This window comes from Aspergillus melleus (assembly GCF_016097325.1).
Source record: "Aspergillus melleus strain CBS 546.65 chromosome Unknown contig1, whole genome shotgun sequence".
Taxonomy (NCBI): Eukaryota; Fungi; Ascomycota; class Eurotiomycetes; order Eurotiales; family Aspergillaceae; genus Aspergillus; species Aspergillus melleus.
In genome coordinates this window covers 5,168,327-5,183,399 of record NW_025763370.1, presented here as the reverse complement: position 1 = coordinate 5,183,399, position 15,073 = coordinate 5,168,327, and the positions used below count along the sequence as shown (strand labels likewise).

General features: G+C 46.5%; 1 protein-coding gene across 1 annotated transcript; it reads left to right on the top strand.

Moving 5' to 3' along the window:
- Positions 1–1,537: 1,537 nt before the first annotated feature.
- MUS81 (crossover junction endonuclease MUS81) lies at positions 1,538–3,778 on the top strand. Its single transcript, XM_046083499.1, has 4 exons — positions 1,538–1,640; positions 1,689–1,858; positions 1,914–2,317; positions 2,367–3,778. Exons 1-4 carry the CDS (start codon positions 1,549–1,551, stop codon positions 3,471–3,473), a joined length of 1,773 nt encoding a protein of 590 aa, XP_045939456.1. The 5' UTR covers positions 1,538–1,548; the 3' UTR covers positions 3,474–3,778.
- Positions 3,779–15,073: the final 11,295 nt, after the last annotated feature.

Genomic DNA, 15,073 nt, shown 5'->3' with positions numbered 1-15,073 from the left:
CTATATCCAAATCGATGGGGTCTGGAAGTGTATACGTACCGATGTAAGCGGGTTGTTGCCGGAGAATGAAAGAGTCGAGAGGGGAGTGAAGTATCACCACGACGAGTGGTAGTGTGCCTCAGGCCTACGCTCCTCAAGCCCTTATATCTTTTACTGGGATGCTGAATCTATACTTCTTGCCGACTTTCAAGTCTAGGCTTTCATGCTTGAACATGTCCGCTAGAACCATGCATTAGCACATTTAGCAATAGAATCCATAGCTTCTGGGCATGTCATTCTGCGTGCGCAATGTTCAAGAGAAAAACGCTGAGACCAATCGGTCAGTCAATCTAACCCAGTCTTCTATACACGTTCACATTCTCCCAAGACTTAAAGAGCGAGAACGCCCCAGAAGTGAAATCAGAATGAAAAGCGGAAAGCTGACTGGAAACAAGATAACAAGTAGACAACGACTTCTTCGTGATACTTAGAATACTATATCGGCCGATTACCCCACTAGATACGTATGTTATATACTACCTTCCATGTGTCTTTTCTACTCTGTGACAGAGATGTGTAGCATACAGCTCAGGCCGAGAACCGACCACATAGATAGGACAATACCATAGTCAAGCAGGACGGCCTTACTCAACTGGTTCATCAAAAACTCAGTTTGGAATACCAACAGGCCAAATCTCCAGCCCAGAATTAGCTCATCCACGTAATTAGAGCATCTCAGTACACGTTGAGAAAGAAATATTATCCCGAGGTATCACTAGATGCCAAGAGGTAAATATCGTTGACATACTCAATAGGGAACACCACTATTCGAGGCTCTAATTGAAGGCGTCCAGTTGATCGTAAACTTGGCCCTCGACAAATTGTCTAGTGAGTTGATACTATGTACCAAACCAGATCGCCAGATATTCAAGGTACCTTATCGGTAGCAAGTAGTTGATCTACAAGTCTAATCCCCATAGCCATAGACGCAAAGCATAGGCAGCGCTCTGTTCATTACCTTTAGAGCTCCAGCCGGTCGATAACGAGCCAAGGTGTGCTGTGCCCTGTGTACAAATTTCTGTCGAACTACAATCAGAGCTATGAACCACAGGCTGGCGGACTAGCCCTCAACCAGAGCATAAAGATTTCGCGTGTCGGCAAGATATGAAAACTACTTCCCAGAGAAGAACGGCATGCACGGCTAACCCTGAGAAACTGGAAGAAAGTTCAAGCGGTGCACTGCGGTGCGACCGTTTGGTAGAAATATATTTACTAAAGCTCGTACTCTTATAGGGCGTACCTGAATCAAAAAATATTCACGCCATTGAAGCACTACAGGGAGTAGTATGTGAGTACAATCTACCAATAGCACACTCGCTACGAGGAGAAAGCCCAGAATAAGAAAAGTTCAAGTGTATTATTGAGGTAGTGCAACCTGGAGCGGCAGTCTCCAATCTCTTGCATGCCGAATGGATCAGGCAGAAACCGCTTACATAAGCCATGTTCCCGTCTTTTTCTTTGCAAAACAATGTCACACGTCTCTCACACCATCCAAAAACTAAGGAAACCATGACCGAATCCTGTTCGAATCCTCTCTTTCTATCGTGGATCAAGAGCTGGCTTGATGAAGCACGCGAGCGCAATAGCAAGGGCGTCACGGTGTTCGTACATCTCAAATCCTCTCTTTACCTACACTAACTGCTTCCTAGGTACAAGAAGGCGTACGAGTCGATGAAATCATGTCCCCTCGTATTTCAACACCCGTCCGAAGCACAGCAGCTGAATGGCCTTGGTCCCAAATTATGCGACCGGCTAACTGAGAAGCTGAAGGCTCACTGCTCAGAAAATGGCATTCCCATGCCCGAACATCCTAATACCGGTGAGCCTTTCCCTTACCGTTCAAGGTTCACTGGTAGGTTCCCTAACGAGCACAGCAAACAAGAAGCGAGTCTCGGATGGGAATGAGATCGACCCAAAACCAGCCAAGAAGCCTAGAAAGGCAAAACCTTATGTGCCGGCCTTGCGCTCCGGACCATACGCGTTACTGCTGGGTCTTGGGACTCTCGACGAGAACTCGAACCAGAGCATGACGAAAACGCAGCTGATTGAGACGGCACAACCATACTGCGACAGCTCATTCACCACGCCGACTGATCCGACGAAGTACTTCACTGCGTGGAACTCGATGAAAACGCTCATTCAGAAAGACCTTGTTTACGATCATGGACATCCTTTGAAGAGGTATGCGCTCACGGAGGATGGATGGGAGGTTGCCAAAAGGATCCAAAAGACTCTGCCTGAATTCAATAAAAGTACCTTACCCTTCCGGGGTCAGTCGGTATGTCTATTATGACTAGCCTATACTGAGTAAGCTCTAACCAGGATAGGAACCATCCGACTCCCGTCTCAGCGCTCAGCCCCTAAACGTGGGGTCGATGCCAGGGCTGTCGCGGCAAGATAGCGCCGAAGAACACCGCTTCGATACCGGCATATCGAACCCAACCGAAGACCAGGAGATCACGCCCATCACCATCCCCCCAAGCAGCTTCACCGTCCAGCTGGTCCTGGACATCCGGGAAGTCCGCACATCCAAGGATAGGGACTACATTGCCAACGAACTCAGCAAGAAAGGTGTAACACCGGAGGTACGAGCCCTTGAACTCGGTGACGCCATGTGGGTCGCCAAATTCCATGACCCAGCATACCTATCGCAAAATTACGGAGAAGAAGGCGACGAAATCATGCTCGACTGGATCGTGGAGCGAAAGCGCCTTGACGACCTCGTCGGCTCCATTAAAGATGGACGATTTCACGAGCAGAAATTCCGTCTTCGGCGATCCGGCATGAAGAACGTCATCTACCTGGTCGAGGAATTCAACATTACTCAGGACACCGGCAGCGCCTCGGCCCTGAAATATCAAGAAATGGTAGCATCAGCGATCGCCTCCACGCAAGTCGTCAACGGATACTTCGTCAAGAAGACAAAGAACCTCGACGACACGATCCGCTACCTCGCGCGCATGACCTTTCTGTTGCAGAAAATGTTCACTCTGCCTTCCTCCTCTTCTGAATCTCCCACCACTGCCCCCTCTCCTACCAACACCCTCAGCTTAATACCTAGTCGCCAGCTCTCCTCCTCTCAATCCTACCTCAACGCCCTCGAACGTCTTCGAGCAGAACTCTCTTCTTCATCCGTTACGTACGCTGTCACTTTCCCCACCTTCTCAATCCTAACCTCCAAATCCGATGTCCTCGCACTGCGCGACGTCTTCCTGAAAATGCTCATGTGCACTCGTGGCGTCACAGGCGATAAGGCTCTCGAGATCCAGCGTCGCTGGCAAACCCCACAGGCATTCATCCAGGCGTTTGAACAACTAAATCCAAAGGATCGGGAGGAAATGGTGTCTGAGCAGATGAAAACGCTCGTGGGGAGGAAGAAGATTGCGAAGGTGTTGAGTAAGAAGATTGCGGAGGTGTGGGGGGAGAGTGGTTGATTCTCCTTTCTGCCCTTTTATCCATGTATTCTCTTTTGTTATTTGTTCTAATAAACTAACCAGGACTGTTACGCTAATTTCATGGATGGGATTAATAGAGTTGTCGATGATTGTTTATTCTCGAAACATTTGCCATAGTTCTGTACTGTACCTGATATATGTATCGGCGCTTTGATAAGGAAACCCAAGGAGTGTTTGATAACCTATTTATATGAAGTACATTCATGTCCTCTCAAAGGGGACTGGGCTGTATTATCAGGAAGATCATATAAAAAGTTTTATAATCCTAGGGTCACACATTCAGCAGGAAGGTGTAACTATCCATGTCCAAACACAGGGCATGATTACAATTGCTTCCTCAAAGTAGATATTATTGACTCACCATGTCTGCTAGATGTACTCTCATTCAGCTTACAATATGGAACTCTTAGGTGCATGTAGTTCCCGATTACCAATAATTTCTGGGCAATTGTCTTTGCTACTCCATAGAGCTTATTGATTGACTTGACCAGTCGAAACTTCAGCATAAGCGCGCAAAAAGGACTGTACTAGAAACAGAATGATGAATCCACCGGCCATGATAAGGTTCAAATCACGGTGTCTCTCCCGACACACTGCTTTATCGAGTTCTTGATAATAGCAGCAGAAAAGATATAATGACAGCGGTAGCGTTATAGCACAAATACCCCATCTGTGGTTTATATGATTAGAATGCTGAGATCCGTCTGTGATTAAGAGCCAATCAGCACTTACATTGTAAATATTCTGTGAAAGAGCTTGAACAGACGCCATATGAAAGGGCTCGGGGGAGGATCTTGCCGAGTCGGGGCTGAAGGGGACTCCTGCCTTGGTTTAATTGCATGCATGTTGATGACGGACCGAGTATGAAATTTTTGGGGGGCCTAGGGAAGTGATATTTAAAATTTAACAATCTGCGCGGCCCACTTATGGGAACCTCCCACGGGGCTTGAGAAATGGTTCCCTGCGCTAATGCATGTATGTTTCACCGGTTTGAGGTCTTGAGCGTACCGGCGGCCCCACATGGATTAGGGAACTCACTTTGATTACCGAGTACTCCAGGTATACTCTGTACCTACTTGACCTTTGTGTGTTTTTCTTCCCTTTCTTTTCTGTTTGCCCTTGGGCCAAGAAAGGAAAAGTCTTCTCCACATAGAGCATATCTCGTGAGGGATCTCTCAGACCCAACATGGTTTCCCTCGAATGGCATAGTCCTGTACCTGGAATTGTTGTTCAGTGTTGCTTAATCTCTTACAACGAACGCCCCACATGCGTGTTATAAACTTCAAGGCTACTCAGTACTCCCTACACCTACGCAGTAGATTTTATTCGTACTATTGTACGTATTCCGATTCGTGCTAACATAAGTTTATATACTATTGAAGGCAATTAGTAATATCTGCTCATAAATCGAGATGTTATGTCAATATCTGTGGTTTTCGATTGACAATTGCCAGGACAAGTCTACGTCGTTGTTGTTACCCCTCTTTGATGGATATTTGGTGTTTCCACTTCTTACTAAATTTATTGTGCTGAGAAGATCTGGATGCTTGAAGTTCACGCTTGGTATAGTGTAGGCAATGAACGACTCACTCAATAGGCAACCAAATAATATCTATTAACAGTCTCATGACTTTTGAAAAGTCACTCCATAGATCTTAATATATTCGTAATTATCTTTATAAAAGGCAACCTCATAAAGTTGGCCGAGTGATCAACACTAAAGCGAGAGAATGTTCTAAGCTTGTACTATAGCCTGTTATATATCTTTACTTTGATCTGATGTGATAGAAAAGGCTTAACAAGACCTCGTAGTTTTACTCGAAAATCCATCATTATTCAAGAGCAGATCTAATGTCTAATCTATTGGCAAGGTTTCACTGATTATCTACAAACTTAGCAAGAGGAAATACCAAGGATCTCGAAAGCTTCGCAATATCCCGCCATAAGTGGTCTGTGATAACTCAAACAAATTCTGTCTACTTGTGATCGTTCTCGCTCCTTCTTTCTCTCTCTCTTTCTTTGCCTCCACTCCAATTCCTTCACTCCGTCTCTTTTGCTTGACACCAAGTGGGAAAGTAATTACCTACGTGTCTGTGTCACCTGAGCTGACAGGCAGGCGGTTCAGGAAGGCAGAATGACAGCCTCATTCCCTTGGGCTATTCACACATCACTGATCTTATTTTGTGATTTTGCAACCATTCTCGCCGTTCATTATCGGTCTTCACATGTTATAGTGCTCCACAATCAAAGCCCAGCAATATCGAGATGACAATCAGAGGTGCCCGTTGGACATCGCCTAGGTTTTTCGTTGGGATTCTGTAAGCCTGATCGATTCCTCTCACGTATTCGATGGTCTCGACATTTCATTAATTGACGATCGCCTCACATTAGGCTTTTCAATACAGTGGGACTCTACGTTTTCACTAAAGGATTCCTGCTGTCACGAAGAGTGCTGGAGTTCTCCAGCATCTGTACCAGTCCTCTAATTCCAGCACAGCGGCAAAACGAGTCCTACCATTCTCAATATGCTCAGGATGGGTGCTGGATGCCCAGGTCCTTTGATAAAGCCGTGATTGTAGTTATCGATGCGCTACGATATGACTTCACAATACCATCTGCGCCACTGTCATCTGGGAAAGATCCCTATCAACCTTTCCATAACGTCCTCACGATACTGCACGAGAAAGCAGCCCAAGAGCCTCAAAATGCAGTCCTTTTCCCCTTTATTGCGGATCCTCCAACTACAACCTTGCAACGGGTGAAGGGATTGACGACAGGAACACTGCCGACATTCATCGAAGCTGGTGCCAATTTTGCAGGTTCTGCACTTTTAGAAGATAATGTTGTCACGCAACTACACAAAGCAGGAAAAAGACTGGTGCATCTTGGAGACGATACATGGACAAAACTGTTTCCGAATCATTTCCTACCCAACCTGTCCCGCGCGCACGATTCCTTGCTCATTGCTGACCTCGACACAGTGGACAATGACGTGGACAAACACCTTCTGCCCCTTATTAGCTCTAGCCAGAAGGAGTGGGATATAATCTTTGCTCATCTTCTAGGAATAGATCACGTTGGCCATCGATTCGGTCCCGCGCACCCTGAAATGACCAGGAAACTGAAGCAAATGGACCGTGTCATACGAGATATTATCAATTCCCTCGACGAAAACACGTTGTTCATTGTTATGGGCGACCATGGGATGGATGGACATGGAAACCATGGCGGCGAAACCGAGGATGAGTTACAAGCAGCCTTGTGGATGCATGCTCGGGGCAAGCATTTCGGTCACTTGCCACGCTATCCAGAGGACCCGGTGTCGCACACTGGCAAAAGACCCATCCGTCAGATTGACCTTGTCCCAACCTTATCGCTCCTCCTGGGGGTCCCGATTCCCTTCAACAACTTGGGTAGTCCCATCGAAGAGGCTTTTATTGGACCGACCGGCGATAATTGGAGGCAACTGGTGCATTCACAAATGTTGTCGTTTGCACAAGTGGAACGATTCCACCGAGAATACACAGCAGAAATGGAGAATACCATGCATTCCCTTGAGTACAACAATCTGGACCTTCCTCGAAATGCCTCTTGGAAAGAAGTTGTTTTTCGAGACAACTCTTCTTTGAAAGCAGCATCGCAACAGTTACGCGGCTACCAAATGAGGATCCTGCAGCATTACAAACGTATATGGACACATTTCAGCATCCTACACATGCTAGAGGGCTTGGTCATGCTGTCCTTTGGAGCCCTCGCACTGTTCCTTCGTATCTGCACGCCTGACCAATACAGCTTCTTCCCCGGGACCTCTTCTGAAGTGATCAAAATGGGAGCCATAACAGCTTCAGTCATTTGTTCATCTCATGTTGCTTTGACATGGCCAGGGGAATATTGCATCATGGAGGGAGTCATCCTAGGCACGACAATTAGTAGTTTCATGCTACTAAACTGTCATTTTCGCCTTTCCGGGGCGGCCCAGATAACAAAGAATTCTCAGAGACTGGCATTCTGGAATGTATTGGCAATGGGATCTACCATTCTGCTTTCGATCGGGTTTGCCTCTAATTCTTTCACCGTTTGGGAAGACCATATTGTACTAACCTTTCTTGCAACATTTGGAATTTGTGCTCTCTCAGCATCACATAGGACATTTAACAAAGGAAAGAATACTGCGGGGCCTCTCCTCTGCATTTCCTTTGCAGCCCTGACCAGGCTAGTGTCGCTGAGTCGCTATTGACGGGAAGAACAGCTTCCATTTTGCGTGTCGACATACCATCGCCTGGGTAGCGTGATGGGCTGGCAGCTGCTCATTCCCTCTTTCATAACCATAATAATTCCAGTGGCCAGTCGAATAGCCTTTGGTCCAGTCCTACCAAGAAGCATGCTCCTCTGGATATGGTGCCACATTGGTATGCCCATGGCACTTTTATTCAATGCTGTTTATTGGACCCTGGATTCTGCCAATAGGATCGGTTGGTTCGAAGACACAAATATCACCATATTCTCCCAGGTGCCTCGCGTTATCTTTTCCAGGCTCTCTCTGGCTATTGCACTCGCTGGCAGTGGGATGGCTCTGACTTCAAAATGGACCACGAGCATGACCTCCATTCAGTGTAATATGGTCATCACTACATCCATCTTGATGATCTGCATTTTGGCGAGTGGCCCGATGGGAGGTGGCTCCTTATCTATACTCTATCTCCAGATCCTCAGTCTCCGCAAATTGCTCAATCACTCTCGCAATGATACCATCGGGCCTACAATTACTGCGCTATTAGGTGCTCTCCACTTCTTTGGCACTGGTCATAACGCAACCTTCTCCAGCATTCAATGGGAAGCTGCCTATATCCTATCACAGGATATTCATTACCCTTGGTCCCCGTTATTTGTACTCCTCAACACTTTTGCTGGTCCGATTGTCGCTGCATTCTCAACCCCTCTGATCATATCACAAGGTGCACACTCCAGGGGAACTCATGTTGTCACCAAGGTGTTGACAGTGCATGTTTTGGTCTACACGGTATGGACGTTCTCAACGGCGGTATGGGCTAGTATCCTTCGCCGCCATCTGATGCTGTTTGCTATTTTCTGTCCACGGTTCTTGATGGCTGGGACCCTGTTGCTAATCGTTGATATCATCGCGATAATAACTTCATTGACCACTGCATTCAATACTAATCGATTGGAAGCGGCTATCATTGAAACGAAACACAAGGCAAACAACAAACAAACAAATAAGCCGGAGGAGTAAAGGACACCTCGTCAAAAAATTCTTCAAGAAACGCATATCCAACGATGTACCTTACTTGTTGAACTCGGGCGGCCACTTAACAACAGACGAGTGAGAAACAACAGTCAGTTCATCCTATTCCAGTCCATTCCAAACCATCATCCTTAAGAGCCGGTTCATTTGCAGAAGTGGGTGTAGCATGCCTGCTCAGGAAAGAAGTCAAAAAAACGCTGGTCAGTTTCCTACGCTACAGAGCCTAAGGATCAATTCGACTCACGTTACGACATCTGTGATCATGTCTTCCGCAGCTCTGTCAAGCTCCTGTTAGTGAGAACGTTCACAGAAGGTGATGGGAGGATACCCTACGTTCAAGCATTGATTGTATCGATTCAAGTCACGGCACCATGCCGGAGAAACGTCGTCGTCTACCTCCGGCTCTGCTGGAGCAGCAATAGCCAGGGCAGCAAGAAGGAGGGTCAAAGGCAGGTAGAACTTCATTTTCACTGCGGAAACCAAGCTGATGAAGTCTGAAAGTCAATAGCTTTGATTTGAAGGAAGTGTTTGGGATAATACAAAGGGTACCTTGGAGCGAACTAAATCCCCATATTTATATTCAAGGTTTCAACACTTCCTATGCATCGACCGAAGAAAACGGGTGAGGAGGTAAGACATATCGGTACAACATAGAATCTGACAATGTGGCATGTCCAATGTAGTTCAAACCCCCGAGCCTCTGTTCTAAAGACGAAACCCTCCGTATAGCCTATGCTGTGCTTGTCTAGCATGTCAGCTTCCAGCCTTCATGTTTCTGAAGCAACACGTGGGATGCAAGAAGCGACATTGGGTGTCACAGACCTCCCCGGCTTCAACATGAAATCAACTTCGTGGGTCGAATGCGTCGATTCTTCGTTTGCCTGCTTCGAACCTGGTTCACATCTTTGATAGACTCACGGATGTTGGAAAGTAGAACAGTAATCCGCCGATTTAGTTTTGTTGACAAAGAATAGATACAATGTGATGTTGAATATAGGGATGCTAATTAACCTGATGTGACCCGGAATTAGAATAAGCGGCATACTGACTTGAGTCGACTTCTCAGAACCAGCCTACCAATGTATTACAGAAATACAATTGATCCAGGGATATCTTCCGGTTCTTGAGCGCTCAAGCCCTCCCGGAAACTGTAGTTCAAGATGGAGTCGCTGCGAGCCTCTTCTAATTGTGAGGCATAGTTGATGTTGTGGTACAAATGCTAGCCTATATGATTGACTGGCGTGATAGCATTATGGCTCCAGCATCTGATTTCATGGTGGAACCTTACAATCCTACACACGGCCTTGCCCACCTCTCTCCCACCCTTAGCCTTGTTTACTTTCTCATTCTAGATTCCTGCGTGCGGAGTGCCAGACTACTGTAGAGACATTTGAACTTGGAAATACACACAAGTTGTTTCGCAGCCGGACGACATGAATAAAAAGACTTCATTGACTGTAGTATTGAGATTCATGCGAGCCAAAGACAAAAGATTCCTTCCACCACAACCCTGTGACCGACAACGTCACTGTGATCATGGAAAATCCATTGTCTTCACAATCTTACCCAGACGGTTCCACAGCTTCTTTCGCATCAATGTCAGCCCATGGAATTACAACCTCGTTTTATACAACACGAAGAGCTTTCTCCACTTACCACCGTCCCCAGACCCATGTATTACCTCCAAGGGGACTATAGCCTGCTATCTTGAACCAATGATGTATGCTATTCCTACGCTGTCCGAGCTTACCGAGCGCCGAGTATGTTTGAAGTGATTGTACGCTCCCCAAGTTACTTGGCATGCGGTTAGATGCTGTCACTGATATATGTACAGGTAAGCGTTGGGGAGCCGGATAATCATCCACCGTTGGCAAAAAGTAAGCACTAGCATGGGATTGAAGAAAACGAATGGATCTCTGGTCTTGCTGGAAGAGTGCACTCCCCAACGGTCATCAATTCACATGGCACTGGGAAAATTAATGTCAGATGCTCCTATCTATACATGTTGCATTTGGCCGGGACACATAGGCACCAACAACCCCAAAAGTAATATAGAATTCCTTCACGGTCAATACCTTGCTTTCCCTATAGGGCCTCGTTGAGGAGTATCAAACAAAGGACTTAGGAAAACACTTGGTTTTGGGCTAGGAGTGGCAGCTGACATTTGTTGTGTAGTCCGGAACCGCCGATACGGCAGTGAGACTTGAACTGAGAGCAACGAACGCGAGTCTCATAAAGGTATTTTATATGCAATGGGTTGTGTCCCCGTATCCTGTCCCCAACTTGTTGTCGAGCTTACTGATGATTCCTCGAGCTTCGAGGCCAGATGCAAATGCTCCTTTATGCCATACATGTATTTCGTATGATGATCGGTACGACCTCAGCCGCACTGGATAGAAAAGGCGTGGAAATCAAGCTCCAGATCACCGTTCCTGATCCTATACACATAGTGTTGATCCCTTGCGTCGCGTCCTGGACACTTTTATCCATTTGAATGGAACCAAGTTCGAGAAAAATGATCACCCTGTAGGGACTTAAAGGCACTGTGCGGAGTATGCTCCACAAATTTATGTTACGAGTCTATGAATATCAACGGCTAGTTGTCAGTCTTTATATGGAGATCCATTTGAATATGTTTTATACTGTCTGAGACGCCATTTATAATCTTGGCATTGAAACGTGATATGCATTGAAGTGTAGACTGGTGGCTGGTAGGCCTCAATAGAAGACTCTTTTATAGGTACTGTCTTTAACCAAACTATTTAAACACAGCTAGTTGGATCACTGAAAGATCAGTCAGAATAACCATTATGTGCTGGAGTATATTGAAAGAAGATACATCATTTGTGCGTAGATGACCTGTTGGAAGCTAGGGCTTCCTGGCTCTACTAGATGGTTGAAGAACCAGACAACAGGCTCTGGAATCTCTTATTTAATACCTCACAATAATATAATCAGATTTTGCGACAAGTAGAAACTTCAACGTAGGCTCGCAGAAAGGTATGTACTATAAGCAGAACTAAGAAGCCACCACTCAAAACAATGCACAAACCTCGGTGTCTCTCCCGGCAAACTGTTTTGTTGGGGTCTTTCGATAGTAGCAACAGGAAAGGTAAAATGCCAGTGGTAATATTATAACACAAATATCTTATTTATTGTTGCTATGATTAGTTCCGAATTTTGCCCGTGATATAGAGCTGATCAACACTTAGATTCTAGATATCCGGCGCGAGAGATTAAACAGACGCCATATGAACGGTGTCGGGGTTGATGGGGACTCCTGCGTGGGTTTGGTTGCAAGCATGTTGTTGACAAGGGACCAAGTATAAATTCTTTGAGGTCTACCTCGGGGAGCGCATGATATTTGAAATTTCTGTGGGCGCAACCTCCCACGGGGCTTGGAAGATAGTTCAATGCACTAATGGGTGCTTGTTTCACCACTGCGGGCCGTGGGCGAGAACCTTTTATGGGGCAATTCTTTAGCCAACTTAGGGCCCAGTAGCTTCAAAGTTGGGATGTTTCTATTTACTAACCAGGCGTTCGCGCTTACCGGATATACGCTTACTCGATATAGTTTAGTGCACCTGTGACCCGCAGTAGGTCTAGCTTCCCCGTAGTTTCGCGGTCTTCGAGACCTCGAAGACCTTTCATCATTTCAAGCACCCATCATCTCTACAGTTCCATCATTAATGCCCTGAAATTTGCTCGCATCTCATTGATCGTCCTGTTGATGAATCGGAAACCGGAAAACCACATTCACTGACTGCTTGGTCATGTCATCCGATGTGGTAACCACGGCGACTTCTCCGCATGCCCGCCTAGACGAGGGGATCAACCGCGTTTGACAAGATGGCTAACAGCAGTCCGCCAGATTACAAAGCACTCTTTTTGCGGGAAGCACACTTAAGGAAACAAGCAGAGCAGGAAAGAGATCAGGGAAGAGAACAAACGCGACGAACGACATTTGCCGAGCTTATTAGCTACTGCTACATCTATTTGATTCTGTCTCTGAGGGCCGAAAGCCCGTTTCGCTCTACGACGGGGAAGATACCAGCGTCTACAGGAAAATGTTGTTCGCTGCAGCTGCTGCCTTGGATCGATTGCATAGTCAGGCAGCAAGAGGTGTATTGTTCGGTTTGCACCTATTTAGAGTCACCTGGACAGACTGCGGCACGTCTGTTTTCGCCTCGCTTCGTGTTAGAGGACTTGGGGCAGCGCTTCCGCAACAGGGCAATAAGTAGTGAACAGGATTTGGAGAGTTACGAGCGATTTAGCGTAGAAGATTATGTTCATGCTATCATTTCAGAATTTTGCAAGATACCTACTGCCCAAGAAGAGTTTCACTTGGGTGATGGAGTCCGGTTCGACAATCATAATAACACCCTCGACGACGCTGACCGGTCGCATGTGAATAACTCGCAGGGTTCCGGACGTTCTCGACCAGATCAGTATTGCATTTATTGCGTTGAAGGCGATTATAAGATGATTATTATGACAGTTGAATATAAATTGCATCACAAACTGTTTGTTGAGAACCTTCGGGCGGGTTTGCGACCAATGCAGTTCTGGGACGAGGTAGTTATGTCGGACTCTATTTCTATGGAAGAGCCCGAGAAACTGAGAGATAATGCAATTCGGCTAATCGGCTCTGCTATCGTTCAGGAGTTTCATGTTATGATCCAGGAAGGGCTCGAGTACTCGTATTTGATTAATGGTTTCGCATTGGTTCTGCTGTGGGTACCTTATGACGAATCAGGTATTTTATACTACCATCTCTGTGAACCCAACATGGAAGTAGACCAGGAGGATAACGTGGACTTTTTACAGCAGCCACTAACGGTCGTTGCCCGCGTCTTGTGTTTATGCCTTATGAGTTTTCGCTCAAAATATCGTAACCAGGAGTGGCGCAATAATGCTGGAAAGCTACCAAAGTGGAAGACCAGTTTCGATCACACACGTTCTCAGATTCCTGAATCGGAATTGCGACAGAGCCCACCGGGCTCAGAATATACGGTATCGGAGAATACCGCATTAGAATATTTACCATCGTTGTTTTTTGCTCAGTCGCCCGCTAACACACATTGAATGTCTATCCGGTCTCGAGCGAGCTGCGCACCGCCGAATTTGAGATCACACATCGATTTCGATTCCGACGCAGACCAAGCTCCAGGAGGAAGGAAGCGTGGTTTTAGTCAGGTTACGTCATCTCCTTCGTTTTTGTTCATTCAACGATCGGCACGCCAGGCAGGATTTCACTATACTCAGAGCGGCGATCAGGGTCAGCGGCATGTCGCACTATATTGTACCCAGAAATGTTTACGTAGCCTTCAACAGGGTGGTCAGCTGGATGATAATTGCCCGAATTTCATACTCCATCGACAGAAAGGGAACGGCAGTTTATATTTTATCGACGCTGCCACGCTGATCCGGCAACTCAAAGAGCAATTAGATGACAATATTGATCGAGACTGTCAATCTCTAGGGGGCTGCGGTGAATCGGGAGTGTTGTTTAAGGTCACCTGCACTGCGTATAGATATATTGTGATCGGCAAGGGAACGACTTCCCGGCTTTGGAACGAGGTCTCGCGTGAAATAGAGGTGTATCGTGTATTCTGGCAAGTACAGGGATCTGCCGTTCCAGTCTTCCTAGGAGCAATCAATTTGGCCAAATACTACTTCGTGCATGGAGCCGGCGAGATCCGCCACATGCTTATCATGGCCTGGGGGGGCGAGCCTATGCATAGGATAGCGCATGATAGGACGATTGCGCACGAGATCGTAAGGTCTAAGGAGGAAATTCGTTCCCTGGGAGTCGTTCACGGGAATTTACGACCGGACAACATACTCTGGAACGCCGAGCTCGGCCGCGCCATGATCATCGACTTTATTCGCTGCGAATTAGATCCGCGGCCTAGGAAACGACGGACGGAGTTACGTGGGAAGCATTTGCGTGGACCGAAAAGACTTCGTGCAGTATAGAAATGAGGCCCTTAGATGTGAGCGGGCTGCGAACATGCTTGGCAGTAGACCAATCCAGCAGGGCTGAGAATGCCTAGAAAGTGGAAAGCCATGGGATTAGATGCCCGAGTAACTCGCTATTTCATGTTTATTATCATCAAGCTATCAAGGCCCTTGGGAAGTAGATGTTTGACAGAAAGAGAGTAGAGGGAGGATTGTTGGCTTGCGTAAAGAAGATAAGTTGATAAGGCTTGCGGCGATCGCTGGCCAGTCAAGGTGTTTGTTTGGTCTTTCTCTATTGAGTTCGCAGATTCTTTTCTACTATGTTGATAACTCCGCAAATTAATTTATATGAATC